The sequence below is a fragment of the Daldinia childiae genome (assembly GCF_008694065.1).
Source record: "Daldinia childiae strain JS-1345 chromosome Unknown Scaffold1, whole genome shotgun sequence".
Classification (NCBI taxonomy): Eukaryota; Fungi; Ascomycota; class Sordariomycetes; order Xylariales; family Hypoxylaceae; genus Daldinia; species Daldinia childiae.
Window position 1 is genome coordinate 1,980,249 of NW_022984642.1, and position 27,243 is coordinate 2,007,491.

Here is a 27,243-nt window from a genome sequence, read left to right on the forward strand (position 1 = left end):
CGCCCTCGAAAGAAGATAAAAGGATAGGCATTGATAGTTTAATTCCACTATCTATGACTTTAATCAAGGGTGCCACATTTGATAGTTTCTATTTTCTAATATGTGAGGGTTAAGTGTTAAAGGTGATATTTAACTACTATGTCTAGGTAACTAACTAACTTGCGGTTACCCCCAGGGTAGTATAGAAGCCTAAGGTTTACACCTCACCATACCTGATATTTACTAGGTATTGTAGCCTTAGTGAATATTAGATAGCTTAAGCTATGAATGCCTCCCTCTCACGAGAGCACTCCACACATCTTATATACCCATTCCTAGTACTTAAATCTACTCCTAAATCATTTATACCCTAATAAAATTCTACCTCCCTTGTCATTTATTTCTTGTTTCATTTTGTTCTTGTAAGGCGGGGAAGGTTTGCACAAGGTAATAAGGCATATATCCAGAATAAGAAATCTTCAATCGCATCTGATACAATATCCTAAGGTAAACCTTAGTCATAAACCTTAGGCATTTCAAATAACCCTTGTAGTTATCTGACAGGATGTAGGTTCAAGATATTTTCTATAGCATTTTCGTAATTTTTAGCTCCTTTGTTCCAGTCTCCCCTCCTTTTCTTTTTCCTTTTTATTGGTAAGAATATGAGAGGGCGCGGAATGCATCTTGCAACGACGGATAGAAGCCAACATCTATTGAATGTTGCTCCCTGTCATGATACCAGGAAATATACGCATTAAGGTCCTGAAGGGCTTCCTGATATTTAGCCCCGTCCATGTCGTATTCGTCTGCTTGAAAGAGCACAGTAACTCGGTTAATAAAACCCGCCGAAAGAATAATTAGTTCGCTTGCATGCTGCCATAGATGGGGTTGGCCCATGAACTCTGGCTTAACCCAAATGGTTAACCTTTTTAGATGATGGGCATTATCAATGTCTTCTGGCCAGTGTGGATTATTATGTGGGCATTTCTGACTGACGACTAGCATGTTTCGGGAATAAAGCAATGGGGTCGCTTCTGCATTGATTTTCTTGCACACTTCTAGTAGAGAAGTTTGCAGAACCTTGCTTGTTGGGTCTGGGTCTGGGTCTGGGGCTGGGGCTGGTGCTTTGCTAACAGCTTCGGATAGGTTGCGTCCAATATCAGATCTGCGATAACTGCAAGCTTCCGTTGGGAAATGGACTAATCCAAAATTAATGTCAGGACGGATTCTGAACCTTTCCTGTCTGCCACATAGCATAATAGGCCTATCTTTCTGGAGCACTAGTCCAAAGATCATTAGCCTGATCTCAGTAGGCAGGTCAAGCAGCATGGAATTATGATTGTTGGATTCTTCCATTTCGAACTAGTAATTGATGCTAAAGCTTACTGAACTGTATGCTTGGTTAGATAAACTTGCTGTAGTTTTAGGAAGACCACTTGTTTATTTATATTGGTAATGGACAGGGAAGTTTGTTCCGTATCTTTTTTTAGATTAAGCATCTATTTACAAATAATGAATTTGTTATTATATATGTTGCGATTCTTTTCTGAACACATACAACAGCCTTGAATTTGAACATATATGATGATTTATATAATAGTTAGTATTTAAAAAAAAGAATAATTACCTAGTTAAGGTTTATTTTTAAGAGGTTTATTTTAACATTTTAATTCATCCGTGATCTATACTCTTAGAGAAGTGTTACTTTCACAAGAAGTGCAAACCCAAGATAAAATAGCGAACACTAATTTAATTTGCAGATGCTTTTATCAAACATAAGTCGATGAACGATACTTAGGTACCTCGGATATAGAACTTGTTCGTGTGGATTGGGTACTTGGGTACTTAGCCCTATGATCTGCACTACGATGCTGAGGCTCAATCCCCACTAACGTGGTTGGAACCTTATGAAAGTACCTGACGCAGGTACAAAAGCAAACTCCCTGGTAGCGCTTTCCCAGCTGTTGTTTTACAGTTGGTTATGTGGGATAGGCAACTGCGGAATGATCGCCGGGTGATTTCGCGGGGTACATGCCTTATTTCTATCCGTGCTTCTAACTGATATTTCCCTCCAAACTCAAACAACTTCTTTTTGCCATAGTTAAACCTTCAACTTTCTTCTTCTTCTTCCTCTTCTTCTTCTGCAACACATTGTGACGCGCCGCAACTCTAACACAATGGCCCCTCCTAAGATCATCAAAGCCTTGAATGAGTCAGAGGTCGTCTGCATCTACGATGAGGCTAGTAATCCCATCGTTCCAAAGAAGACCTTGAGAAGCATCGGTAAAGATGTGTTAGACGTCTTTCTCCCAGCCGGTTACCCCCATACTGTGACGCCTGACTACACTCCTTACCAGATTTACGTACGTTTTCTTGCTTCCTGATTGCGAAATCCATACATAACTTCACTTATATGTCTATTTACTAATATTTGCTGCAGGACTCTCTCCAAGCTTTTTCTAGCACAATTGCCGGTCTCCTCTCGTCCCGGGCCGTGCTCCAGGGTTTCGGCGTTGGAGATTCCACTTCTTCGGCAACTGCAGCTGTACTTCTTACTGTGCTGCAGGAGTCAACCGGCAGACTCTCCACAATCTTATTTGCACACCGTCATGGTCGAGCTATAGAGCCAGAGTGCAAATACTACCGCTTCCTTGCTGATATCGTCAATGATTCAGCTTTTTTTCTTGATCTACTGTCTCCAGCTCTACCCACGTATCCTAAGATCCTTGCACTCTGTGGGGCCGGCATTCTTCGCGCGCTCTGCGGAATCTCTGGCGGCGCTGCTAAAGCTTCTCTTAGCGCTCACTTTGCCAAGAACGGAAATCTTGCAGAGCTCAATGCTAAGGATGGAAGTCAAGAGACCGTAATCTCACTCCTAGGCATGCTGGTCGGCAGCTTATTTGTTCATATTGTACACGGAAAGATAGCCGTGGTGGTTTCGATGATCATTCTTGTCGGTGTCCATCTCTGGACTAACTACCAGGCTGTTCGCTCTGTACAGATGCGTACCCTGAACAGACAGCGACTCACTATCCTACTGGAAGAGGCATCCGGCCCTCGTGGTGCCATTCTTCGTCCCGACCAGGTAGCAGCAAAAGAGCGAATTCTTACTTGGGTTAATCCGCGTATCACATTCGCTACGACATTCCCCCGGCTTCGCGAGATCAGTCACTTCAAGAATCAGAAGTACCGAAATCGTGGCTACGTCATTGTTCAACAACCCACAGGTCAAAAGATCTTCCTAAAACAGGGTACCCCCACAGTAGCTGCTTTAGAAGCGTGGGTCGAGGCTCACACGGGATCACACTGGCCGGCAGACAGCGTATTCTGGAAGAGCCTCAAGGCTGCTGGCTGGGACCTCCAGACAAATGCTATGGAGACGGGTCCTTCTGTCCGGATCGTTATGGGCGATGAGAATAAATTGGCTTAGTCGAGGGACTACGGAAGGAGGACTGCGTATCGGATTTCTTTTTCTTTGATAATGGGGTTTCTGGTAGTTTAAGGACAATCGGATGTAAACCGGATGATACCCCAATATGCGATGCTTTTTAGGCCGGAGTACTTATTACAAGTAGGAAACAGATATACAATGGAGCCTTCAATCAATATGACTGGTATAGTGCATGTGAATATTGTATGTGAATAGCGATCCTTTCTATAACCAACCTAGGCGCCATGCTAATCATACTTATACGATAACTCTTCACTCATGTCTTATAATACATTAGTATCTATACAGGTAACGCTCACAACTATTCCCTTTACGCCAGGCCAGTAGCTCGCATAGCTCGCATCTTGACACCTTCCCAAGAGTTTAGTTTAGGCCGCACATCTAGATAGAAGGACAGTCTTCCATCGCTGGTCTTACTATTTCGCCCAGCGTAGAAATCGATAATATACTCAATCTCCTTACCACATCTATCCACAACCCAGTCGTGTCGATCGAAGGGGGCCTGGTAGCCGAGTAGAGTATTTATGCGGGCACGAGGGGACATCTGGGTGCTCAGACCAGAGAAAGAATGTAACCGTGGACCACCGCAGCTATATTCCGTGCTAATAATTAGTATCAGACAGTTCTCAAGCCAGTTATGTAATATATAACGTACGTAGAGCCCCTTACATACGGCTCCTCCCAAGCCTTGATCTCCGCCCACGCGCGCTCGTTGACCGCGTTATGAATCGGCACCACAGCACGCATATCCGCGGCTTGCGGATCATGGCCCTTGCGCTTCATGGCTTCGAAGAACATGCGCTCCGAGGGATACACCCAGTTCCCCGACGTGGCGTCTGCGCCGGTCTCCTGCTCTGTGTTGGCGGGGCGCGCGGTCTCGGTATCGAGGGGTTTCGAGGACCGGGGTATTGTGGAGATTTCTCGGGATGTGGCTAGGGAAGGGTGGTTTGGTGGTAATGTGGCTTGTTGGGAGTGTGTAGAAGAGGAAGAGGAAGAGGAGAAGAATGGTATGCGTGGGAGGTAGGATGTCCATGAGGACGAGGTTGGTGATGGTTGTTGTTGGGAGGGCGGAAGAGGTGGGGGAGCTGCTCGGGCAGCTTGTTGCAGCCATGCGTCGCGCGCCTTATGGTCTACGGGACAGCTTTCTATGTTCTCTTTCGAAGCGGTACTCGGAATAGACGGATGGTCTGGTGGTAGGGATTGCGATGGTATGGATGGTACTCCCTCCGTGGCACCGGCGGCTCGGGCTTGTTGGAGCCATGCTTCTCTACTTTTATGGTCGATTGGACATTCGGATTGAGATTGGTCTGACATTGTGGTAGCAACTTGGACTCTAGAGTCTCGTTATAATTGTATAGTATAGTATAGTATAGTATTTTCGTGTACAATATTCGTATAATTAATTAAGGCGAATTCAGGCCAGAGAAGCTAGTAATCATAGTTCTAGTGTTTCTTTACTTGAGTGAGGTTCTTTGGTGAAGGTTATCAACTCGACTAAGAAATTCTTGGATTGCAGTCGCATTGAAACTTTTTTTGTGGAGACTTTCACCTGCCAAATCGGAATCTGCCGATTGCCGATTGCCGATTGAAAACCGGGCTGAGGGATTCAGGGTCGTCTAAATTGACATATCACATGTATTAGGTACCTACTTATATTAGACATCTATGTAAGTTGCCGATAGTTATATTTTTCAGTAGTATTAAACAGTTTCTATGCCCCGAATCTGAGATCTCTTCTGTCATCTTGTATCTGCTGCAACCATTCTATATGCTCATGTAGCCAATCCGTGCCGCCACTCAAAGCTAATAATAAATGCTCACCACGAATCCCGAGGAATTGAACTTGGAACTTGGGTATTTCGTATTCAAGGGTATTCAAGGGTATTGTTGATGTAGTATTAATGGTTTATACTAAATGTTGGTCGGTCTTTATCGGTCCTTCGCCCACGCCAGTCATTATGATCCTGCTTACGCCTTCTTTAAGCAGACTTGATGTAGTCTCATCTAGCTGCGTAGCCGCCGAGCTGTACGATCCAGCATCACCCTTCCAGCCATCCGTACTTTGTAGTAGGTTGTAGAACGTTCCTACAACAGGGGCGCTATCCTCCTCTAGATAGTATACCACAGCGTTCGGGCCGGCGTCGAACGTATAGGCGGCCACGGTCTTGCCTGCAGCAAAGTTGATTGCTTGCACGGCCCTGACCGCGGCCCTGGACACGTCGTTCATATAGTAGATGGGAGGATAGGTATCCGCACAACACGCGTGGAAAGAGTTGGAGTCCTTCATAGTCACCTCCGCAAACTTAGCAAAGTCTCTATTCTTAATGGCTGCCTCCATGGCATCCATATGGGCCGGGACCACGTTTGCAATACGTCCTTTGAATAGATCAGACGTGGCAACAGTCTGTTGCATGCCTGATGTCGAGCTAACCCCCTTCTTAGCGGCGGAAACGACTAGAACAAGGGCTCTCATGCTCGGCCAGTGCGACGCAGGTGCAACCTCCACCGCCTTCGAGTCTAGACCATCGTCCTGCTCGCCAGCCCTCCAAGCCACGTATCCGCCGAACAAACTGCGGCAAGCTGAACCACTACCTTGACGGGCGATTAGGGAGAGCTCAGTTGGAGAGCTTGGCAATTCGTATAGATCTGCAATGGCGCGAACTAGGGCGGCAAATCCAGCAGCCGAAGAAGCCAGACCGGCGGCCGTCGGGAAGTTATTCTCGGAGACTATACGGAGGGGCATCGTGGATAGCTTGGGCAGAGATGGGTTCTCGGCCTCGAGGGCAGCTCTTCGGGCACGTAGCTCTCGTAGACAGGCCTGCGTGCGAGCTCCCTTAATGTCGGATGGTTCGCCATTTAGGATAAGAGAATCTTCCTGACCTTGATAGGTGACGGAGCATGTAGCGGTTGTGAGGGTTCGTAGATCTGCTTGTGACAAGGTAACAGATAGGGAGGAATTAGTAGGGAGATTTAATTTAGGATCCCGCTTTCCCCAATATTTTACTACAGCAATGTTCACCGGAGCAGTAGTGCTAGCTTTGTAGATTGTTTCTGCCATTATTATAAATTTCGCATGGGGTTCTGCTAAGTAATAGGGAAAAGACGGTCAGAAAGGATGTTTTTGTTTTTCTTTTTTATATAGGTGGAGATTAGAGGTGGGAAGGGTTGGAAGGGATAGAAAGAAGGTGGAGGGGTAGATGATCGCCAGGGGGGGGGAGGGGGACACTTGAACCATTCAGGGGATTCAGGGACTTCTCCACAATATTAAAATAAGCCTAACGCAATCAGTGAAGGGTGAAATCAACGCCTTTATCTCAACAATTACTTCGTGAAACCACACAACTTATAAACCTTTACTCTTAATAATACCTAATCCCTTTTCTGAATCCCCTCGGAGTTTACCTCGAAGCCACTCACATACATATATGATGCTTAGATCACTTGCTTCTATGTCGGCTTTTACTATTAGAGAGGATCGTGGGAGCGGCCTAACCATATTACATACAGTCAATCATATGTATAGTACATAGTACATTGATCTGATGATGAAGTGTACTTTATATAATTACGTGGTTTGGAAAATGTTAAGTTCTATTCCTTATTAACACTATTAGTTCCTCGTCTCTGCGAAAGGATTAGGGACTTGTGTATCTGAACCATTTGCCGGTTTCTGTGTCGTATGTCAAGTTTGATCTCTTGACCGTGCCACCCTTCAAGCTACCAGTTTCTACATTCCCAACAGCAGGAGATCCGTTGGTTCGATGTAGCCGGTTCTCACCGGCGAGAACTGTAAAATTTGCCAGAGGAATCTCATATCCGTTACGGAGAGTAGTCGTTGGGACGCCGAAGAAGGCGGCATCTACTTTCTCGTGACTGATAGACAGCTCGTAGTACCCACGGTAGTATAGATCCTGCCATTGTAGCTCTTCGTTTGCGGTTGTGAGCCACTCCGAAAGAGCAATAGCGGTATCTAATGTTATGTTCTGTCCTATCGGGGACGGAGAACTGATAGCTGAACCAGCAAACTCGACCCCCATAGATCCAGATCCGGTAACTGGGTCGTACGGGTGTTCATCGAGCCAAACGAGATCAGAAACCCAGGACGCATGCGAATCTCCGGCTAGGAACACATTGTTTCCTATGTTATTCTCATATATAGTTTGGAACGTCCGATTGCGGTTTGCTTGATACCCATCCCATTGGTCATAATTGAACGGCAAGTTCTCACTAGTAGCCAAGCTTTCATTCATTCGACTGAAAATGATCTGGTTGCCAATGATACGCCACGTAGCACCTCGAGTGGAACTTTCACGTAGAGTACGATAAAACCATACTTCTTGTCGAGGACCCATTAGTGTTCGGCTAGCATCATTATGTATGTCGCCGAGATATTCGGTATTCCAATATAAATCAGTAATAGTCCGATCGTACTGTCGAGTATCAAGCATGACAAGGTCGAATAAGTTTCCGAACTTAAAATTACGCCAGATTCGTAAATTATCATCCATGTCAACTTGTCGAATAGGCACTTTGGAACGATATAGTTAGCGTTGGATACCCATCATGCGACCTTTGCGAACTCACTCCACTCGAAATAGGCACGAACAGCGTTCATCTTTCGTTGATCAACTGATACGCCACCGTCCATTATGAACGATTCCTCAGTATTGTTCAAATGGGCAGAACCGCTTTTCCAACTGTTATCAGCTACCTCTGTTCGCGGTTACGGTTAGCCCCGAATATTACACGTCACAATATGGCGAACGTACCATGGTCGTCCCAGACAGGTATCCAAGGGAAGTTCTGATGGTTTTCAAGTAGGTCAAGATCAGTTCTGTAGGTGGCGATACGTTTTCGGTAATCATAAAGACTACACATACGTCAGATCAGTAGCAAGGTAGAGTTCTTGCAATGTCACATACGTGAATATCTCCTTATTAGGAAGCGGGATTCGATCGTAGGCATCGCCCCAGCCATAGTCGCCATTTGCGTATTCGTATATATAGTCGCCTAGGTGGACCACATAGTCGACAGAATCTTTTCTGACCGTATTGCCATATGCGTTAAAGAAACCAAATGCTGCACGGTGGCATTAACCATTAGAGTGAGGATAGGAACCAACAAAATTGAAACTCACGATAGTTGCTACAGGAGTACACTGCAAGTCTCACTGGCTCTAGTACTTCATCATTCGCAGAAGGGATTGTCTTGGTGCGACCAACAGGAGAGGCATTCTCCGAGTTACACACGTTGAATTGGTAGACTAACGCCACCCAAGTTAGTGATGTTCCAGCTCGATGCTTTCGCCTGTTTGGGAGGACTGTGTCGCTACTTACAATAAGTTGTGAAAGGTTTCAATTTCTTTGCTTCAACCTATAGCAAATATTAGCTTGTTATTAAAGATGTGCTCGAGTATAGTCTCACCTTGACTGTATAGTCGATATCGGAACTAGTATATGCCCTCCCAGAATCTACGATGTCTTCCAATGATGAAGAACTACTTATTTTCCAATCTACACAGACCCGCGTGTTGCTCTTTGCCACGAATTGTTCGGTCGAGTGATCGTAAAGAGAGACGTAGCCCGATACAGTTACATTGCTCTTGTCATTATCGCTAGATGGGGCGACCCTAGTCCAGAGAATGACGCTATCGTCGTATGGGTCGCCAGAAGCAATACCGTGAGTAAATTTCAGCTGGCTCGGATCCCAATGTGAGTTCGCCGCGGTCCGTTTAGCTACTTTACTGATCGATACGCCTAGTGATGCATGATGCCTCGAGGGGGAAAAGTAGTTTAGATTGCCGGTGAAGGCGGCCGAAGCGACACCAACGAGGAAGAGATAACGAATACTATAAACCATGATTAATAGCGATACCTGTTCGTGCTCCTTACCATTCACTTGAATGGAATGGGGAAATGTTCTTTTTAAAAACTACTGTCCATCGTATTTACATAAAGTGTAGATGTATGTATGCACTGGCGAGCTGACATCACTTATACAATATACTGACATGCTTGCAGATTAAACACGAAGGAAGTAAGAGCTGAGAGTAATCAGAAAAATATAATTGGATAGAGCTCCAACGAGCTCAACTTCCAACTCTATCAATTGGAGAGCTTTTTAGATGTACCTTCCGATGAACCTGCAAACCTACCGAAGTATATACCTACATGTAGTAGGGAGCCTCACAACGTGGGTAATTTTTTTATTCTCATTGGGTCGTCACATATGTATTGTCAGACTTAAGCCGGATTAAGTCATACGTTGGCTGCATGCGTGGAAGATTAGAAGATTTCCATTTGGCATTCGGATAGATTACCTAATGTACTATAAGGGTACTTTACCTATTCCAAATCACCTGCCTTAGGTACCTCTATATATGATAAGAAATAATTACCAGTAACTAGATAAGAATACTGATTAGATAAATGAAAGTTTACCTCTTAACCCTGGCACGCTAGGTATATGCATGAGAGTTGAGGTACCTGTATTCCTTCCGTACAGTGTGTTAAATTATGTTGTTACGTTAAGTACCTAAACTACACGGGCAGTCTGGATCTACTTGTTTATGCTATTCTAACGCTACCTACTGTATATCTATCTATGTACATTAAATAAGCTTTTGGATTGCTTTTACTTTTCTTCATCTCTTTGAAATCTCATAGGTCATTATATTATTGTCTTTATTGTTTACCCTTTCCACTTTAATATCAAAAGGTTGTTCGGCAATCTTCCCTGCGAATCGAGTCTGGGATCAAGCAGACAATTATCATGTGCTGGGTCGCTTCAGCTCCGAGCACAGTCTGGAATTATTCAGAACTGTTTAAAAGTTAATATTGTCGGAAAGAAAATAAAATAATCGGTCAGGATGCGGGATAGGATAGAAACAACCCCTGATTTATAGCTACTATAGCCCGTGGATCATGATATCTCCAGCGGACGCTAACTTGTAGCGTGGGGTACAGAAAGTTCCTCCCCCCACGAATGAACCTATCATCGTCAGATCTGGGTAACACGATGATTAGCATGAGGATTCTCTGCTTTAAATCGGGGTACCTAGGTACCTATATATAGGTATGTGCTAGCACAACTTAACCCTTAGCTCTTAGCTCTTAGCTCTGTATGGTAAGAACGCTTCATGCGCTCATACTACTTTGTCTTTACAAGCTATTACCTTAGGCCCTATCCGTCGTAGCAAATCTTTGCTTACTTACCTACCTAGTTAGGAATCCCTCGTCTTATCTCTTGGTAGGAAGCACCGAGAGATATGGCCATTACGTAGTTGGTCAATCGCTTATTAGCGGGACTCTCATTTTCGATCGCGAAACTTATTGTGAAAACTCTCTCGGGTTGCTGTTTTTAACATTTACGCCCATTGTTTCGTGTTGATTTACCTAAATACTAACAATTGTTATCCTCAGTATATCTTCTCTTCTTCACATACTCGAGTAACACGTATATACATATATATCCTAAGTATACGATTGCGCTCATCTGAATTTCTTTGCCTACTTATGTCCCTTTCGTACAGAATATTTCAATTTAGATCGAACTAGCACGTGGAGGTGCTCGATTCAAATATGTCAACGGAAGAAAAGAGAATCGATGGAGGGCTAGACGATCCCGGTATTTTTGAAAGAGACATTGGGAATGTCGAGGATTCTACCGTAGACGACGGCATAGAGGTTCTAGCGCTTCAAGACTTGGATCCTGCTCTTAACGCGAAAATGCACCTTGTCAATAATGTGAGACCAGTCCCACGAGTGTCACCGGTAGTTGACGACTAGATCACTAACACACTTTAGGCCATTGATGAGATTGGTTGGACCAATTATCACTGGAAATTGTTCGTTCTAAACGGGTTTGGGTAAGATCTTATCGTCACTCGAAACCAAAAAGGCTATCGAATACTTACGCGACCTCATAGTTATTCTGTCGATTCCCTAGTACTCTTACTCCAAAGTAACATAGCAATTCCGGCCTACAAGGAGTTTGGCCAGGTCGGATATGACAATGCCCAGACGATTGCTACATATGTTGGAATGCTGGTTGGGGCGCTCTTTTGGGGTATGGGTGCTGATATTATAGGGCGTCGTTGGGCGTTTAACATATCTCTCTTCATCTCCGCCGTAGCAACCGTTGTCTCAGGCGCAGCTCCGAATTGGGCCTCCCTAGGCTTCTTTACCGCCATGGTCGGATTTGGAGCTGGTGGAAATTTGATATTAGACACCACTGTCTTCCTCGAGTACCTCCCCAGCAATAAACAGTGGGCGCTAACTTTTTTGGCCTGCTGGTGGGGTATTGGTCAAGCTGTTACGGGCTTCATCTGCTGGGGTTTCTTAGTTCCGTCTCAGTGGAATTGTGAATCTGCCGACAATTGTCCAAGAGAATCCAACCAAGGGTGGCGATACGTCATGTACACTTCCGGAGCCCTCGTTTTCGCCATGTCTATTGCGCGCGTCACCGTTGTCCGTCTACAAGAAACTCCAAAATATCGCTTGGGAACCGGAGAAGATGCTGAGCTAGTCGAGACGCTACATTCGATCGCCAAGAGATATAACCGACGCTGTACACTGACCTTAGAAAAATTAGAAGCTTGCGGGACAGTAAGGACTGCACATAGCGAGAAGCGTTATTCGCTCCAGGAGAGTTTTATTCATCTTTCTGGACTTTTCGTTACGACAAAAATCGGCATTTCGACCTTGCTCATTTGGCTATCATGGACACTGATTGGACTTGCGTAGGTTCAAATTGGAGTCTATATCTCCAACTAGAAAGCTAACCGTTGGTTTTTAGTTACCCTCTTTTCTACGTCTTTCTAAAGTATGTCCAAATGCCTGCTAAGTAGAGGTCTTATCTAACTTGATATTAGCACGTACCTTGCTAGCCGTGGTGCTTTAGATGGCGTTGGAACTTTCGACACATGGCGTAATTATACACTTACAAACATATCAGGCATCTTTGGGCCAATCCTAGCAGCATATATGTGCAACCTTAGAGTCCTCGGCCGAAGGTATACAATGGTGATAGGCGCGCTAGTAACTATGGTCTTCTTCTTCGCCTACACAACTGTGTCGACTCCAGCGCAGAACGTTGGATTTAGCTGTGCTATTGCATTTTGTCTCAACATCTACTACGGAACCTTATATGCAGTAAGTAAAGTCATTAGGTTGAAAGGTGCAAGAGAAGGGAATTCGTTATTTGAAGCTGGAGTCTTACTGTCTTGCAATGCGCAACTACTAACTCAATGTTTTAGTACACCCCTGAGGTACTACCGAGTGCCCATCGTGCGACAGGAAACGGTATTGCAGTCGGCTGTAATCGTATAATGGGTATTATTTCCGCGGTTGTCGCTAGTACTGCTGACACTGGCACTGTCGTGCCGATTTATATATGTGCAGCTCTTTTCCTTGCTATGGCGGTTGTCAGTGCAATCTTCCCATTCGAACCGTATGGGCGGAGGAGCTCATAATATTCTACGATTGTCACAGATGATACAATTCACGCGTAGTGACGCCTCGGCTCCCTAGGCGAACGCCGGGGTTCCGGGTTCACAACTACGCGATAACACGATACTCAACACCTAGAGCTGGATCCGTATGGTCCAGAATATCCTGGGGCGAGGATTCGTAGTAATGACCAATGACCTCCAGCAGGGTGCTAGTTCAGCTGGTCATATATATATGTTAATACCCAGGCCGATTATAGGCTAACATCATTAAATACTAAATACTTATTATGATTATTATGAGTTTTCATATCTTCTACCTAACACTGTTGTCCTACTCGTGCTGCAAATCTTACTACAGTAGTATTGCCGCTATAGGCGAGACGTATATTATGTTGATATATAGAAATGTTTCATCTATAGATATAGAGGTCGATGGGGTAATAGCGAGTACTAAGCATATTTTGGATTAAACGTCGTATTATGCTTGTGTAGATGTAAGACCAGGAGTTTTCAAATACCGGAAGTGTACATGATGCACCGTATCCTTATACTTCTTAGATTTCAATCAGAAAATGATACTTCAGGGCAAGGCTGTCAACATTCTCGAAAATAAGTCCTGGAGTAGGCATAGTGTAAAATAAAGAATAGTAAGACCGCGTCATCTCTTTCCTCTGTCAACCATGGAAGAAGTCGATAGAGAAGAATCTTATCCGCGAGCATAAATAAGATAGGTTTCTTAGATCTCTGTCGACTGTTATCAAGATAAAATTACACGTTCTGAATGTGAAGTAGAGAGATGAAAACAGCTTACTCATTGATATACGGTCATTATTGGCTTATATGATGTTAAGATTATAATCATTACGTGGTCTTCTAACTGCAATATTGCATCAGCCCGAGGATTTTATATCTAACCATATAACATCCACGCGATACTGATTAGCAAATACACTATGAAATCTATTATTAATTCATACTGACATAAAAGGGATTAATTCTAGGAATTATCCGTCGATTAGCCTCTGCACCAGGCAAGGTAATCTCCCGCATTCCCTAGCCATTCTCAATGGAGCAAACACATACTCTTCTCCCAACTCATACATCCGTCCCCTCCTCGCTTGCAAACTCAAACTTACTACTCTCCCTCAACCACGCTTCCAAATTCTGCACCCTGGGTTCCTCAGCCCTCAACGCGTCTATATCAACGCCATACCCTTCCGCCTCGAACCAGCGAAACATAGACCCCACATTGCGCGCCACCAGCCCGCGCACCGCCCACCCAACCAGAGTCCACGCCTGCGGGAGCGAGGCACCCCCGGCTACTCGCGCGTATATGGAGCGCACCTCTTCGAGCGTCAACTCGTCACCTGCGAGCCCGACGGCGCGGTTGCGAAAATTTGGGTCGGCGCGATGGAGGAGGGCTTTGCAGGCGAAGAGTCCGATATCTCGTACGCTGACGAGTTGCAGCTTGCGCGACGCAGACATGGTGCTCCAGAGGCTGGCGAATACCATGCCGAATGTACCGCCTGGGTTCACTGAGGGGGGGGTGGTTAGAATGGTGGCTGCTTGAGCGATGGGAGATTTATGCGGGGTAGGTAAAAGGGGGGGAGGGAGAGTAAAGAGTTGTGTACTGGTACAGTACAATAACCCCCCTTGTGAGAAGTTCATGGGATAAGGAACGAGTTGGAAGTTAAGTGGTTGCAATTTTAAGGAGAAGTAGTCACTTACAATTATCCATGAAAGCGACAGGCCTTAGTATCGTGTAAGTTAATCTACCATCCGAGCCCTCTGCGACGGTGCGCAGATGCAGCTCAACATTGTGTTTCTGCGCAAAATGTGGGACATCAGTAGGGGTATCCCACGACTTCGGTTCGCCGCCACGATCTACGCTCGAAAAGACGAAGTGCGTCGGTTTCTCAGGTGTGGCGTGCGCACACGCTGCATCGATGAGGTGCGTAGCTTGTGGTTCCTCGTCTGGCGGCGTCGTGTAGCTAAACACTGTATCGATGTCCGAGTGCGCCTTGAATATGGGCTCTGGATGTTGGACGTCACCCTCTACAACGCTTAGGTCTAGGGAAGGGTACTTGGATGGTAGAGCCTGTGCTTTGGGCGAGGAAGCTGTCCGAGTTAGCGCGAAGACCTTGACCTTGGCCTCGGGTGTGGTCGAGAGCTGCTGAGAAAGCTCGGCGAGCACTGAACCCCCTTGTTGGCCTGTCGCACCAACAACGAGGATGGTGCATGAGACGATAGACATGGCGGCTGCTATTACCCGAACGATGAGGAGCCAAAGAAAATCAAGAGATAAGAATATTAAGGATAGAAGACAGGCTGAAGCTGAAGTTGGCTAAGAGGTGTAAGTTGTTCCTGGAAGTGCAAACGGCCTGTGGAAATAGATATTAATAAAGTTCTGGCTTGTCCGGATATCCCTAGAACTAGCCCAAGCCACCCAATACGATCTAACTCTTCAGAACCTTTGTTTAGTGGTGATTAAGATTTTATTGATACGCATCTTCCGTGTACGCTTTCTAGTTGTAAATACAATCCTCAAGCTCATATTATAACCGGGCACAAGTGACACCGGCCGGACAAAGCTGGCCCGAGTCTTCAGGTTATATGTGATAACTTATGGAGGCGCAGCGTGAAACAAGGGGACAACATAAACCTATCGATGAGGTCAATGATCCAGAACCAGCCGTGCCACCAATTTAGCTTGATTTTCCGTTTCGGTCCCGAGCCTAAGTAGGGTGAATCGGGAACTTACATATGGTACGTTTCATAGATTCCGGTAAACGAATCAAAGCAAGAATAGGTTACAAGCCACACATCGAGCACGTCGAACACGTCCAAAGTTTGCTGTAACTCGGGTTGCAAATGTTTACTCTGCCGTCTGAATACGTATCGACAGCTTCTAATATACCTTGCATCTTTAACGCTTGCTTGATTTTAGAAAACATCTTTGTGTATGATGTATGATGTATGATGTATGATGAGGAGAGGTGGTCTTGGGTATATCCCATACCAGCCCTGTCTCGTGGAATATCGTGTGGTACTGAGTAAAGTCGAAATCCGGTTGGAAGAAAAAAAAAAGTTCAAATCTAAGCCTTTCGCTCTCTCCGCCATGCATATGCATCAGTACTTCCTCGTAATAAATGCATGCAGCAGCGCCCGCTCCGAGTCTATGGTCGTTATCAATGCGCCACTAAATGCAATAGTAATGAAACTGGTATCATTAATCATCCTTCTGCAAATATCCTCACATGGACGGCCCATCCCACGCGTCTCTCCTAAGTCGGCAGAGCCATGCTCGCTTATGCGGGAAAGATATTTCCCTTTCTTTCGCGAACCCTCCGTTCTGAAGGTGCTGAATGAATCTATGCACGTATTAATAAACCGGCGGACATCCGCGTTGGTGGTGGTAAGACTCACTTCGTATTGTCAACCCTTGGTTCGAGGCAGATATTCATCGTACGGTAGTCTGCCTGTAAGCACCAGTGAGCGATGCTCGATAGCCAGTGCTGAACTCTTCCTCTCGCCCACTCCTCGCCAATCAACACATGGATGCCTCTATCGAAGTCCTGCGCATCGTTGCCCATATAACGTCCTAAACTATCCTCCTTAACCCAATAAATTTCGAAGTATCCAAAGGGCACGCCGTCCCACATCCCGATGGCCGGGAATGAATGGCGTGACTGGAGAGCGTTCGAGAGAAAGTTGGGTTGATATCCGCCCCAGAAAGCCTGGACTCTGGGGCTAGAAAGCCACATCTGAAGGAGTGAGGTGTCAGATAAGGTATTTAGGTGCGTATTCTCCCGTTCGGCAGGTCCCATAGGTCCAAGGCAAGGGATGGGTTTCGGTGAGAGAGATGCTACGCGAAATGATAGGTACTTCCCCACGCTAGGTACGAAGCGAGTATAGAAGACCTCTCCCATATGCGGTGGCTTCTGTCGCAGCGGATGCCGGACATTGTTCGTTATTATGTACTGCAACGGTGCAGGAGGATAGAAGGTTGGGAGGTGAGAAGATGAGTGATATGGTCCGATGGGGGAAGATGGCGTCTCAGCAGCCAGCTGGTTGGACAATGTTGCTAGCTGGCCTGCATCGCTTCTAACAGGGGAAGTAGGCCGGCTGCTACTAGGCGATCCAGGATACGATGAGCTGTGCTTCAAGGGCTGCAAAGTAAAAAGAAATAGGCCGCTGTGGATTTGCCAGAATGCTCGTCGAGTGATGAACATTTTGTCCCATCCATGATTGTTCTCACTAGAACTCTCTCCGACAGCAGAGTCCAGGCTTGATATCAGGCCCATTCTCTCTAGTTTTGGTATCATGTTCCGCGTGCGTAGGACACCCTCCCGTTTAATTCTAATGCGCCACTCACCCCTAGGTCTTGCTTCTGGGGGAGCATACTTGGACTGTTCTGTTAAAACGTACGGTGATGGTTCAGGCTGCTGGAAATACCAATACAGCGTCACCCACAGAAACATGGCTATCTGTCGGGACTGGCTGGCATGAGGCTTATATTCGCTACTCGGGGGATTCGAGATGGATGAAATGAAAATAGTGTCATTTTGCAAGGTTGGCTTGCTATATTTGTGAATATGGCTGCGCCTAGAGCGGGGCTCATTTGCGGCATCTTTATGGGTGAGATCCTGAAGGTGATCTTCAGGATGATCTTCACTATGTATAACGACAGTCCAACCAACAGGGAATGGCCCGTGGTGGTGATTAAGCTCGTTAGACTTGAAGAATAAGCCAGAGAATACAGGTTGAACTGTGAAGCTCTGGCCGTCTGGTAGATGGACAATAGATGGGGCCATTTGCTTTGAGATAGGTTGGAGTGTGAAACTTAGGTAGGTTGAGGTTGATACTATGTTGGAATTATGTCGAATGTGAAATCTATGTGAGGCGGGGGTTATCCCTCATTTCGGTAGAATAGATTCGCTGATAACGCTTAAGTACTAAAATGGGTAGCTCAACAGACGTCGTGTTCATGTGATGGATGAGTCCGAGAAGAGTCAATAAGATTTCATCGTGAGAATATAAGAGGCTGTGGAAGCCGAAAGAAAAGATAAAAATAAGTACCTAACCTAATCGATGTCATTGATAGTCAATGTGGGACGACGTCTACATAATACCAACAGATTACAAACGGCGACTCCGTTTCGTTCACTACATACATATGTATTAGGAAACGTCATACCACTTGACTTGGCGCGTGGAAAAAACAACAGTATAGGTATATTTGGTAGTTAGTGGGGTTCCCTGTTAAAAACTTGTCCTGTCATGAGAGGGGGAGAATCAGGGGATTGTGGTGTTAGTGGTGTTAGTTTTAGGGCTATTCTGAGTCTTGGGTGTGGTCTTGGGATCATCTTGATCTGGAACTTCCCCTTTCCCCAGATTCTATCCCTCCCCCGACCCTGACACCCTGACCCTGACAATCCTAACAGCCGCATGCATCTATCGTCATGACTTATACGTAATGTACCTAGGTATCTATAGCCCTAAGAGATAAGAGAAACAATGGCGTGTGTCATACCAAGTTATAGGGACCCAATGAGAAAATAATTATTGCTAAGCATGTATTACCGTGGAAGTACCTAAAGCGTATCTTAGGTACCTTAGGCATCTTTTCATAACGGAAGATTTTAAACCCTCGGGTTATAGTGAGGTACGGTCTTTTCTCGTCGAATTGTAGGTGACCGGGTAGGCTAGCAACGTACCTTATTAGTTAGTTATAACTAGAAGATAAAAACTTGCAGCCGACACTACCTCCTACTAGGATTAAAGATGCGCGAATTAGATACTCACGGGATAATTTATAAAATAATTCCTACGTCTATTTTTTTTTTTAAAAAAAAAAAATCCCGAAGCTAGATCATAAATTGATGGTTGGTATTTGCTTGAAAAATAAAGTGAGGAATGAACCAGGATGGAACTTTTCAGCTTACCAGCCCTATTTCAATATCACATCTACGCATAACCCCGCTATAGTCTTATACTTGCATATCTAAATGAGGGGTCGTGGGGAGATAGGGGGAAATGAAGGGAGATGATATATGCAACAATTGATATGTGAGGGGTGAATTAATTTTTACGTCTCTCGTTTTGATAAGAGAACCCCGACTTCGAAGCACCTTCTTATGAGTCACTTAACTATTTTATATATGAACGCGATTTGATTGATACTATCAGATTTAACTTAAAAATTTTTTTGAGCGAGCAGCAGCAATTATGGCGTCTAATACCAAACCCGGCGAGAACATGCTATGGGGAGGCCGCTTCACTGGTACGTGTAATACCTGGTATTCGTTGTTTATTATCGTGTTATTGATTATCGTGCAACATCTTCCACGGGTGACAACAAAGTTCTCGCAAGCTCCTCCGCAAATTTTGTGGCAAGGAGAAGAAGCACTCAATTTTTAATTTGGCATTTTTCGACTGAGTATACTGATTCATGTCCCAGGTGGCCTTGACCCCCTCATGGTGGCTTACAACGAGAGTATCCACTTTGATAAGAAGCTCTACAAGCAAGACATCTTGGGTAGCATCGCCTTTGCCCGGGCTAACAAGAAGGGTGGTATCATAACAGAAGATGAATTCAACAAGATTGAGGAGGGCCTCCAGGCTGTTATGAAAGAGTGGGATAATGACTCGTTTGTCATTGTACCTGGCGTAGATGAGGTATGTGCTTGTGCTCCTGCTTAGAAGGGAGAGCAGCTAATTGCTTATAAAAAGGACATACACACTGCCAACGAGCGCCGCCTAGGCGAGATCATAGGTAAAGGTGTAGCCGGCAAGCTCCACACTGGGCGTAGCCGCAACGAGCAGGTCGCATGTGACATGCGTATGTGGCTTCGGGACGAGCTGCGCAAGATCGAGGGCCACATCGTGACCTTCCTTCAAGTCGCTGCCGACCGCGCCGAACGTGAGGTTGACCACGTCATGCCTGGCTACACACACCTGCAACGCGCCCAACCCATCCGTTGGAGCCACTGGGTGATGTCGTACAGCTTGGCCTTCGCCAGCGACCTAGAGAGACTACGTGAGGTCGTCAAGCGCGTCAACAAGAGCCCTCTAGGGTGTGGTGCCCTTGCTGGTAACCCGTTCAACATCGACCGTGATATGATGGCCGCGGAACTGGGATTCGAGGGTCTGCTGTGGAACTCAATGGGCGGAGTAGCGGATAGGGACTTCGTGGCAGAGACCCTGCAGTGGGCGTCAATGCTCATGCAGCACGTGTCACGATGGGCTGAGGACTTGATTCTTTACTCAACCGCCGAATTTGGCTTCGTGCGGCTAGCCGACGCGTACTCGACCGGCAGCTCGCTGATGCCGCAGAAGAAGAACCCGGACAGCTTGGAGCTACTGCGGGGTAAGAGTGGCCGTGTGTTCGGTCAGATGGCAGGGTTTATGATGACCCTTAAGGGTCTGCCTAGCACGTACAACAAGGACCTGCAGGAGAGCTGGGAGGCCATGCTAGATACAGTCAAGACGGTTAGCGACAGCGTACAGATCGCGACGGGCGTACTAGCCACACTCGCCATCAAACCAGAGAAGATGCGAGCCGCTCTCGACCCCTTTATGCTCGCCACCGACATTGCCGACTACCTCGTCCGCAAGGGCGTACCATTCCGCGAGACACACCACATCTCCGGTCGTGTGGTCGCCCTATCTGAGCAAACCGATACTCCCATGAACGAGCTCACATACGATCAGCTCAAATCGGTTGATGCACGTTTCGAGAAGGATATCGCCGAGTCTTTTGACTACGAGCGCAGCGTCGAGATGCGATCTGCCAAGGGCGGTACTAGCAAGGAATGCGTTCTAGAACAGATCAAGGTCTTGAGACAAGTTCTTAATGCCTAATCCTGTGAAATTCCTACCGGTCAAGCGGTTTCTATCTGGTGAACCTGAACCTAGGAGGACAAAAGTCAAACCTTTAGGTTTTTCTCAGGGGTAATTCTTATGGCGGATGACCAAAACAGGAAAACAAAATAGGTAGGTATAGACAAAAATTGTCTTTCTCATCCAAATCTTGCCTTCTGCGCGCAATAGATTACATAGCACGAGATTTTCAAACTTGATCTCGATTAGAATAAACTACGTTTTGTTCTAACTACAGGTATATTCTATGTGTATTCGGCGGGTATCATGACTCATCACTTTTATCCGACTTATTTCTCGCATTCTCCTTGTCATCCTTATCTTCCCGCTTGCGATCGCCCTCGCCCTTCCTCTCCTCGTTCTCGAGTACTTCCTTAACATCCTCCCCGCCGAGATCCGTCATCTCATCCCAATCGACGTCGTACTCCTCCGCTACGGTCCTAATCTCCCGTCTCAGCGCATTCACATCGTGTAATAAAACTTCCCACTTCTGCGGGTCGAACCCGCGCTCCTGGTACAGAATGTTTTGCCTCCGCGAAACTGTAATCTTGAGCGCGGCTTGGTAGCTCAGGTCCCGGCTGATGAACAGGAACCACAGATAACCGCCCATCATAGTACTATTCAAGGATTAGTAATTGGTCCTAAGTAGAAGAGTAGAATTACGTGCCTCAAGCCGGCGAGATATGTTACAGGCTCCATCAAGTCCCAGCCAAGGTCAGTGTGAAAAGTGAGGAAGTAGACGGCGCCCCACCACCCCGACAGGGCAACGAATCCGGCTTTTGCGATTCGATGGACGCCGCGATGGGCAAGCATGTCACACTCATGCTTGATCTTGGAAAGCTCCTCGATCTTGTGGGACATGCGCCGCAGCCGCACACGCATATAGTGCGTGCGATCGTTGAAGCTTGGCACACCGACGCGCATCTCGGTATCGTGGCCGGAGATCTCAATAGCGAATTCGCGGCCACGCGCGGCATCGCGGATGAAGTCGCCGATCTCGGTGGAGCTGCTCCATCGAACCCAGTCCTTGTCTTCGGGAGGAGTGTCGGCGCCCTCGCGGCCGAGTCCTGAGTACGATGCGATATTAGATTTCTCCTTTCCTATCCCGATTTTCCGCCCGGTCTCGTCTCTTTCGGAACCTTCCGCTAAGAAATACACGCTGGGCATCTTCTCGCGGCCGTCGCTGTCGCGAATTGGTGGGAGTTCGGCCTGGATTAGGCGCTCGAGGTAGGATAGGGGTTGTTGAGGGTGGACGAGTAGGGCTAGGGGTTGGATATCTTCGTTTTGAGCCAGAGATCGGAACTCTCCTTTGTTTCCATGCTCGTCGTGAGTCGCATCGACGGGGAGAGGTAGAATTAATTTCAGGAGTCGGGTTGGAGTGGTTAGTAGTTTGCCTGGTCGATTGTCAGTCTATTGGATTATTTGAAAACCAATGAAATATTGTCTATACCCTTGGTCATAGTCTTATTCATGGTCCGCCTCGACTCGCTGACGGGAGGCTCGTCAGCGCCCTCCCTCTGCCAAGGACGTTTGATCTGCTGCTTCGTAGCATCTTCGATTCCAGACTTTACTTCTTGTTCATGCGCCTCTTGGTCTCTCTTGTTTGTTTCTCTTGTCGTCTCGTCGTCAAGCTTCTGTTTTCTCGTGTATTGTGTAGTTGCAAAGCATCTATACGACAAAGGTACCACTAGATTTGCTTTCTTTGGCGGTATTAAAGTTGATAATGTTGAAGTATAAGTATTACCAAGACAACGACCAGATAATTGCCGTATACTCGAGGCTGTCAACTGCGAACACGCTCTAAACGCATAGCTCATCGCGCTCTATTTATCACAATATTCTCTCTAGTTAGGTAGTTAGGTATAGTTAATTATTATTTTTACTTTAGTCATAATTACTTTATATAGATGAGTTTACTTACATTTTTACCTTGCGCAGCTCTAGAAAGCTGACGGACTAAATGCTCCATTGAATGTTTGACGTCGCAAAAGGTCCCTTGTCCACTATTTCGTACCTGTTTCGCTCATGACGTCACAGGGCGTTATCTCTTAACCAGTCGTCAATGCAGCACGTGGTTTCTCTTATTGTATACATACCTAACATAAGCGATAAAACCAAGGCCATTTCCAGATTTACAGCGGGTCTACGAAGACGAATCTAACACTTTTTTTTTTTTCCTTCTACAACTAATTACGCCATTAGAACCCAATCTTGATACAAAAGCTATAATTGACTTACATAACACATTGATATTTGAACAACCCTTATTCAGAAGGAAACTTCTTTCACAATGGTCCTTACTTTAGGTATGTGACCAAGTGAGCAAATGAGGCGTGCCACATATAAGACTCAACCTCCATCTGATCTGTCGTCTAAGCCCAGCGCCACAACGATGCCAGACAGCAAACATTGGTGAGCTGGTCTTGTTATATTAATCTTCCTCCTTAACAACATTTGTTTCATATAACTTAAGTCCGGGGTGTTTTTTTGCTGGCGACAGAAAATGCTGTGAAACCGCTTGCGCCACTTTGTTCACCCAGTATGGCAGTTAGAAAGAGACCACTAGCCAAACAAGTATCAATCCTAAATCCACGCGTCTCTTGGCTTCATTAAGCTACCTAACTTACTAATTCATGAAGTTTCCATCTCCAGTCTAAGTCTAAGTCTAAGTCTAAGTCTAGCTCTGAAGTAAGTTCTTCTAAATAATTATCATATTAAACAAATTAATAGGTATCTACGAATTTTATAAAAGCGATGATACATCTAAATGATTAATTAAATAGTTAACCCAAGTAACAATTTATTTGTTTTGTCTTCTTAACCCGGCAGCGCTTCCCAAGCGTCTATTTATAGGACCAGCTGATCCTCCTCCGTACATAGCCCTACATTGTACCTACACCAATTGAAGATTGGGCTGTGTCTCACAACAGAATCAATAAGAGCCAATCATAAATATCCAAACGCGCGTTTCGCCTAGCGCTATATAGACGACACTGCTACCATCCTACCATTCCTGTTCTAGGGACATACCCGCTGTCAACTCGGTTGTCTCGGATACATGTAGGACTTTGCTAATGTAGTTATATACGAGACATACACTTCGGGGGCTGCAAGGTAGGCGTCATTAGAACAGAATTTAACTTATACATAGGTAGACTATCGCCCATAGTTGGTTAGCTACCTCTTGTGATAATCAATCTCATCTTTGTTCAAACCTGAATTCTTTGAAGGTATTGTACGCTGCTTGCTTTATACCCGTTTTCATTATACAAAGAGCCTCGAATAAGGTCCAAGAGGCATCCACATCACTGCCTAGTTAAAGCGGTCTTGCTGACACCTTATATATCACCCATTTATCTTATTTATCACCCAACTTCATTTGTATCGTTTTCATCATAGCACCGCTACTTAGTAGTCTCAACTCTCAACTCTTCTTCAACCTTCACCTATAAATCCCTGGTGGTCCCGAATATATAGCAAGATGTCAGACGCAGCGGGTTCGATGACCGTTAATGGTAACTTCCTAAAGGACTTCATCATCGCCGTCGCAGTCGCAGCCGTTTCAACTGTTGTACTTTTGACGCTTGTCTGCCTTCTCGCACAATGTGGACCGCGACTGTTCACTAAAGTCCGTAGGAGGGAAGAGTGGCTTTCTCCAACACTTGAGGAGGGATACCAAGATCAGTCGCAGCCAGAACTTCCCCTAGTACCAAGAAGTTGGCAACGGAAAGAATGAATCATCCATCGTTCGAATACTCCGAAACCAAAATTGCCGCGCCGACTATTTGTCAATGAGCGTAAAAATCCCGTCAACTGATTAACACGGTGGGGATATAATCTATCTGCCTTCGTCTACATATCTATACGTTATACAATAGGTCAGAGGCCTAAAGACTAGACGTCGCGGACTACTCATACAACGCCATACGCAATGTTAGTTCGACCCACCTCCCCACATATGGGATTCGAACCCAATACCAAATCCTGTCATCAGTCTCAAACAGATGGAGACGATGTTTCAGCTAGTATACATCAGTTAGGCTTGGTCAGAAGGCTTCAGGTAGAGCATTGTGATAATACACGCTTGCTATGGGGAAAGTCTTTCTCAGTATCTACGTAGACGCCTGTCGATATGGAGGTCGGAGGGCCATACCGGACCATACTTGAGAATGTCATCTATGGAAATCCATGGCGATTTGCCTTGTTAAGGAGAGCGTATTATACATTTACCGCGGGATCGGATATATACCCCTTTGAATAGATATAGGAATGGTTATGGCATGAGCGGCGCATTTATATCGAGACATAGCATATAGAATTAGATAATTATCTCAAAAGCTCAGGCATGACTTCCTGGATGCGGGGAATATGAACTACAAGTATTTAATCATTATTTTCTCCATATAAACAAGGGGATCATAACTGTATTATTAGTGATTTGCCAATTATTTGCTCGCTCCTTCTGATATGGTTGAGAAGTGGGTGTAATCAATACCTCTAATAGCCTGTCTTAAAGCAGCAACATGAAAACATTTCAGGCCACATACTAAAAGGGGAGAGCCTATGAAAATTGAATCAAGATTTATACTCTACCACATCCAGGGGATATATTCTTTTCATATCTCGACCGACACATTGACTGGTCTTATGGCAATGCTATTTAACTCATTTCGGAACTGTTTTTTTTTTTAAGATTGAGTAGTACATATATTACGCGAATAGTGAGATAAGAGAAGTCATTGTTTAAGGCAAGAATATTCTGAACTCTAGGTAATCGTCTTGAAGAAAGTCTTCATTACTAATGCTTCATGACTAATAAAATAAACCCCTTTACGGAGTTTATGCACCATACTATTAACACCAATCGACTTGCTATTTTGGGTCATGGCACCCGCGGACTCCGAACTAGATAACGACCATCATACTACAAGAGTCATAAACTTACATGATTTAAGAGCTGTAAATATCATGAATACTCTGGTTAGAGAATATTTCCGGAGTATGGTGGCGGGTTATTGCGGGCCATTGCGGACGGAGCCTAGGACGTTGCGGCTCTAGCGCTTTATCGCCGGCTCAAGTCGTCGCATACATGTTAAAAAAAATGACTGTCTCTAAGTTGCCATAGTATAGGCACTAGGGGTATTTTCATCATCTTGAGGACCGGATATTAGATACAAATACCTGCTTCCCCCTTCGAGTTTTGTGTCCTTGATGGATAGTAAAGACCGAACCTCCAGCAGGTAGAACATTAATCTTTGGTTTTGGACATAGTTTGAAAGCAACCTCTCAATCTAGACCTTGCTCACGCCATATCTCCTCCTCAAACGCTTCCGACTAGCCAACTAGGCAAGAATGGTCCTCTTGTTCCCAAGCTTGGGTTCGGCTTGATGGGCCTAAGTGTTGGAGTAGGCGAAATAGCGTATGTTGAAGTAATTCAAGGGCAATACCAACTTATATACTGACCATATGTAAAGTCCCGATGAAGAGCGATTCAAAATTCTCGACAGAGCCTGGGAGCTCGGGGAGGTATTTTGGGATAGCGCATTTGCTTATGGCGACAACGAGGATCTCGTAGGCAAATGGTTTAAGCTGCACCCAGAACGTCGAGGCGACATCTTCCTAGCTACCAAATGGGCACTCGAGTATGGCGGCGACTCCAACCCAGTCATATTCGTCGATAGTTCACCCGAAAACTGCATTAAAAGCTGCGAACGTTCTTTAAAACGTCTAGGAGTTGACAGCATAGACCTATTCTATTGCCATCGTTTCGATGATGTAACCCCTGTTGAGAAGTCCGTAGAAGCTATGGCAAAGCTCAAGAAGTAAGCACCCAAGGCTGTTTAGCTGCTGGCTAGGGTTACTAATTTCATAAAACAGGGAAGGCAAAATTAAATATCTCGGCTTGTCTGAGTGTTCCTCCAGTACGCTTCGACGTGCTCATGCTGTGCACCCAATCTCGGCTGTGGAGATTGAATATAACCCATGGTCGCTCGAGATTGAAAGCGAGGAGGGTACCAACTTGCTTGCTACTTGCCGAGAGTTAGGGGTTGCCATCGTCGCTTACTCGCCCCTTGGTCGAGGTTTCTTGACCGGGCGCTACAAGTCTCGGGACGATTTCGATCCAAATGATTACCGCAAAGGGTTTCCGAGATTCAGCCCGGAGAACTTCCCGAAGAACCTGGAGCTGGTCAAGAAGTTCGAAGCTTTCGCAGAGAAGAAGGGTCGCACGCCAAGCCAGTTGGTACTGGCGTGGATTATAGCTCAGGGAGATGATTTCTTCCCCATTCCAGGTACCAGGAATATCAAGTATCTCGAGCAGAATCTTGGCGCATTAGATGTCAAGCTCACCGCCGAGGAGAGCCAGCAGATTAGGGACCTCATCGGAAACTTGCAAGTTGCAGGCAACCGAAACTTAACACTTGCAAATGTCCCACCGCAGCATCTACAGGACACTGCACCCTTAAAATGAATTTAGTGACCA

At 45.7% G+C, this 27,243-nt stretch overlaps 10 protein-coding genes across 11 annotated transcripts; 4 read left to right on the forward strand and 6 right to left on the reverse strand.

Moving 5' to 3' along the window:
- Window positions 1-2,156: 2,156 nt before the first annotated feature.
- GL218_00524 (RUS1 family protein like protein) lies at window positions 2,157-3,409 on the forward strand (the record flags this gene model as incomplete). The annotated part of the gene is made up of 2 exons (XM_033576948.1): window positions 2,157-2,342; window positions 2,420-3,409. 2 exons carry the CDS (start codon window positions 2,157-2,159, stop codon window positions 3,407-3,409), a joined length of 1,176 nt encoding a protein of 391 aa, XP_033442139.1.
- A 331-nt stretch (window positions 3,410-3,740) lies between these two features.
- Window positions 3,741-4,744, reverse strand: GL218_00525 (putative cytochrome c1 heme lyase; the record flags this gene model as incomplete). The annotated part of the gene is made up of 2 exons (XM_033576949.1): window positions 3,741-4,032; window positions 4,086-4,744. 2 exons carry the CDS (start codon window positions 4,742-4,744, stop codon window positions 3,741-3,743), a joined length of 951 nt encoding a protein of 316 aa, XP_033442138.1.
- Window positions 4,745-5,336: 592 nt separating this feature from the next.
- GL218_00526 (Diphosphomevalonate decarboxylase) lies at window positions 5,337-6,488 on the reverse strand (the record flags this gene model as incomplete). The annotated part of the gene is made up of 1 exon (XM_033576950.1): window positions 5,337-6,488. One exon carries the CDS (start codon window positions 6,486-6,488, stop codon window positions 5,337-5,339), a length of 1,152 nt encoding a protein of 383 aa, XP_033442137.1.
- A 577-nt stretch (window positions 6,489-7,065) lies between these two features.
- GL218_00527 (Alkaline phosphatase D) lies at window positions 7,066-9,289 on the reverse strand (the record flags this gene model as incomplete). Its single annotated transcript, XM_033576951.1, has 7 exons — window positions 7,066-7,958; window positions 8,015-8,143; window positions 8,200-8,300; window positions 8,353-8,509; window positions 8,568-8,693; window positions 8,767-8,803; window positions 8,855-9,289. 7 exons carry the CDS (start codon window positions 9,287-9,289, stop codon window positions 7,066-7,068), a joined length of 1,878 nt encoding a protein of 625 aa, XP_033442136.1.
- Window positions 9,290-11,010: 1,721 nt separating this feature from the next.
- GL218_00528 (putative MFS-type transporter PB1E7.08c) lies at window positions 11,011-12,902 on the forward strand (the record flags this gene model as incomplete). Its single annotated transcript, XM_033576952.1, has 6 exons — window positions 11,011-11,175; window positions 11,236-11,297; window positions 11,358-12,170; window positions 12,227-12,253; window positions 12,303-12,582; window positions 12,687-12,902. The coding sequence occupies 6 exons, from the start codon at window positions 11,011-11,013 to the stop codon at window positions 12,900-12,902; spliced, it is 1,563 nt and encodes a 520-aa protein (XP_033442135.1).
- Window positions 12,903-13,976: 1,074 nt separating this feature from the next.
- On the reverse strand, window positions 13,977-15,135 carry GL218_00529 (putative nucleoside-diphosphate-sugar epimerase family protein; the record flags this gene model as incomplete). Of its 2 annotated transcripts, none has more annotated exons than XM_033576954.1 (2): window positions 13,977-14,416; window positions 14,610-15,135. In XM_033576954.1, the coding sequence occupies 2 exons, from the start codon at window positions 15,133-15,135 to the stop codon at window positions 13,977-13,979; spliced, it is 966 nt and encodes a 321-aa protein (XP_033442133.1). The 2 variants fall into 2 exon arrangements, with proteins under 2 accessions (XP_033442133.1, XP_033442134.1); XM_033576953.1 differs by having other exon boundaries at window positions 13,977-14,446.
- A 999-nt stretch (window positions 15,136-16,134) lies between these two features.
- Window positions 16,135-17,695, reverse strand: GL218_00530 (N(6)-hydroxylysine O-acetyltransferase; the record flags this gene model as incomplete). Its single annotated transcript, XM_033576955.1, has 2 exons — window positions 16,135-16,252; window positions 16,308-17,695. 2 exons carry the CDS (start codon window positions 17,693-17,695, stop codon window positions 16,135-16,137), a joined length of 1,506 nt encoding a protein of 501 aa, XP_033441686.1.
- A 1,414-nt stretch (window positions 17,696-19,109) lies between these two features.
- Window positions 19,110-20,744, forward strand: GL218_00531 (putative argininosuccinate lyase; the record flags this gene model as incomplete). Its single annotated transcript, XM_033576956.1, has 3 exons — window positions 19,110-19,164; window positions 19,342-19,559; window positions 19,614-20,744. 3 exons carry the CDS (start codon window positions 19,110-19,112, stop codon window positions 20,742-20,744), a joined length of 1,404 nt encoding a protein of 467 aa, XP_033441687.1.
- Window positions 20,745-21,027: 283 nt separating this feature from the next.
- On the reverse strand, window positions 21,028-22,731 carry GL218_00532 (Calcium uniporter protein 6, mitochondrial; the record flags this gene model as incomplete). Its single annotated transcript, XM_033576957.1, has 5 exons — window positions 21,028-21,379; window positions 21,430-22,156; window positions 22,213-22,430; window positions 22,537-22,562; window positions 22,684-22,731. 5 exons carry the CDS (start codon window positions 22,729-22,731, stop codon window positions 21,028-21,030), a joined length of 1,371 nt encoding a protein of 456 aa, XP_033441688.1.
- A 321-nt stretch (window positions 22,732-23,052) lies between these two features.
- Window positions 23,053-27,231, forward strand: GL218_00533 (Aldo-keto reductase yakc [NADP(+)]; the record flags this gene model as incomplete). The annotated part of the gene is made up of 4 exons (XM_033576958.1): window positions 23,053-23,068; window positions 26,058-26,181; window positions 26,237-26,584; window positions 26,640-27,231. 4 exons carry the CDS (start codon window positions 23,053-23,055, stop codon window positions 27,229-27,231), a joined length of 1,080 nt encoding a protein of 359 aa, XP_033441689.1.
- Window positions 27,232-27,243: the final 12 nt, after the last annotated feature.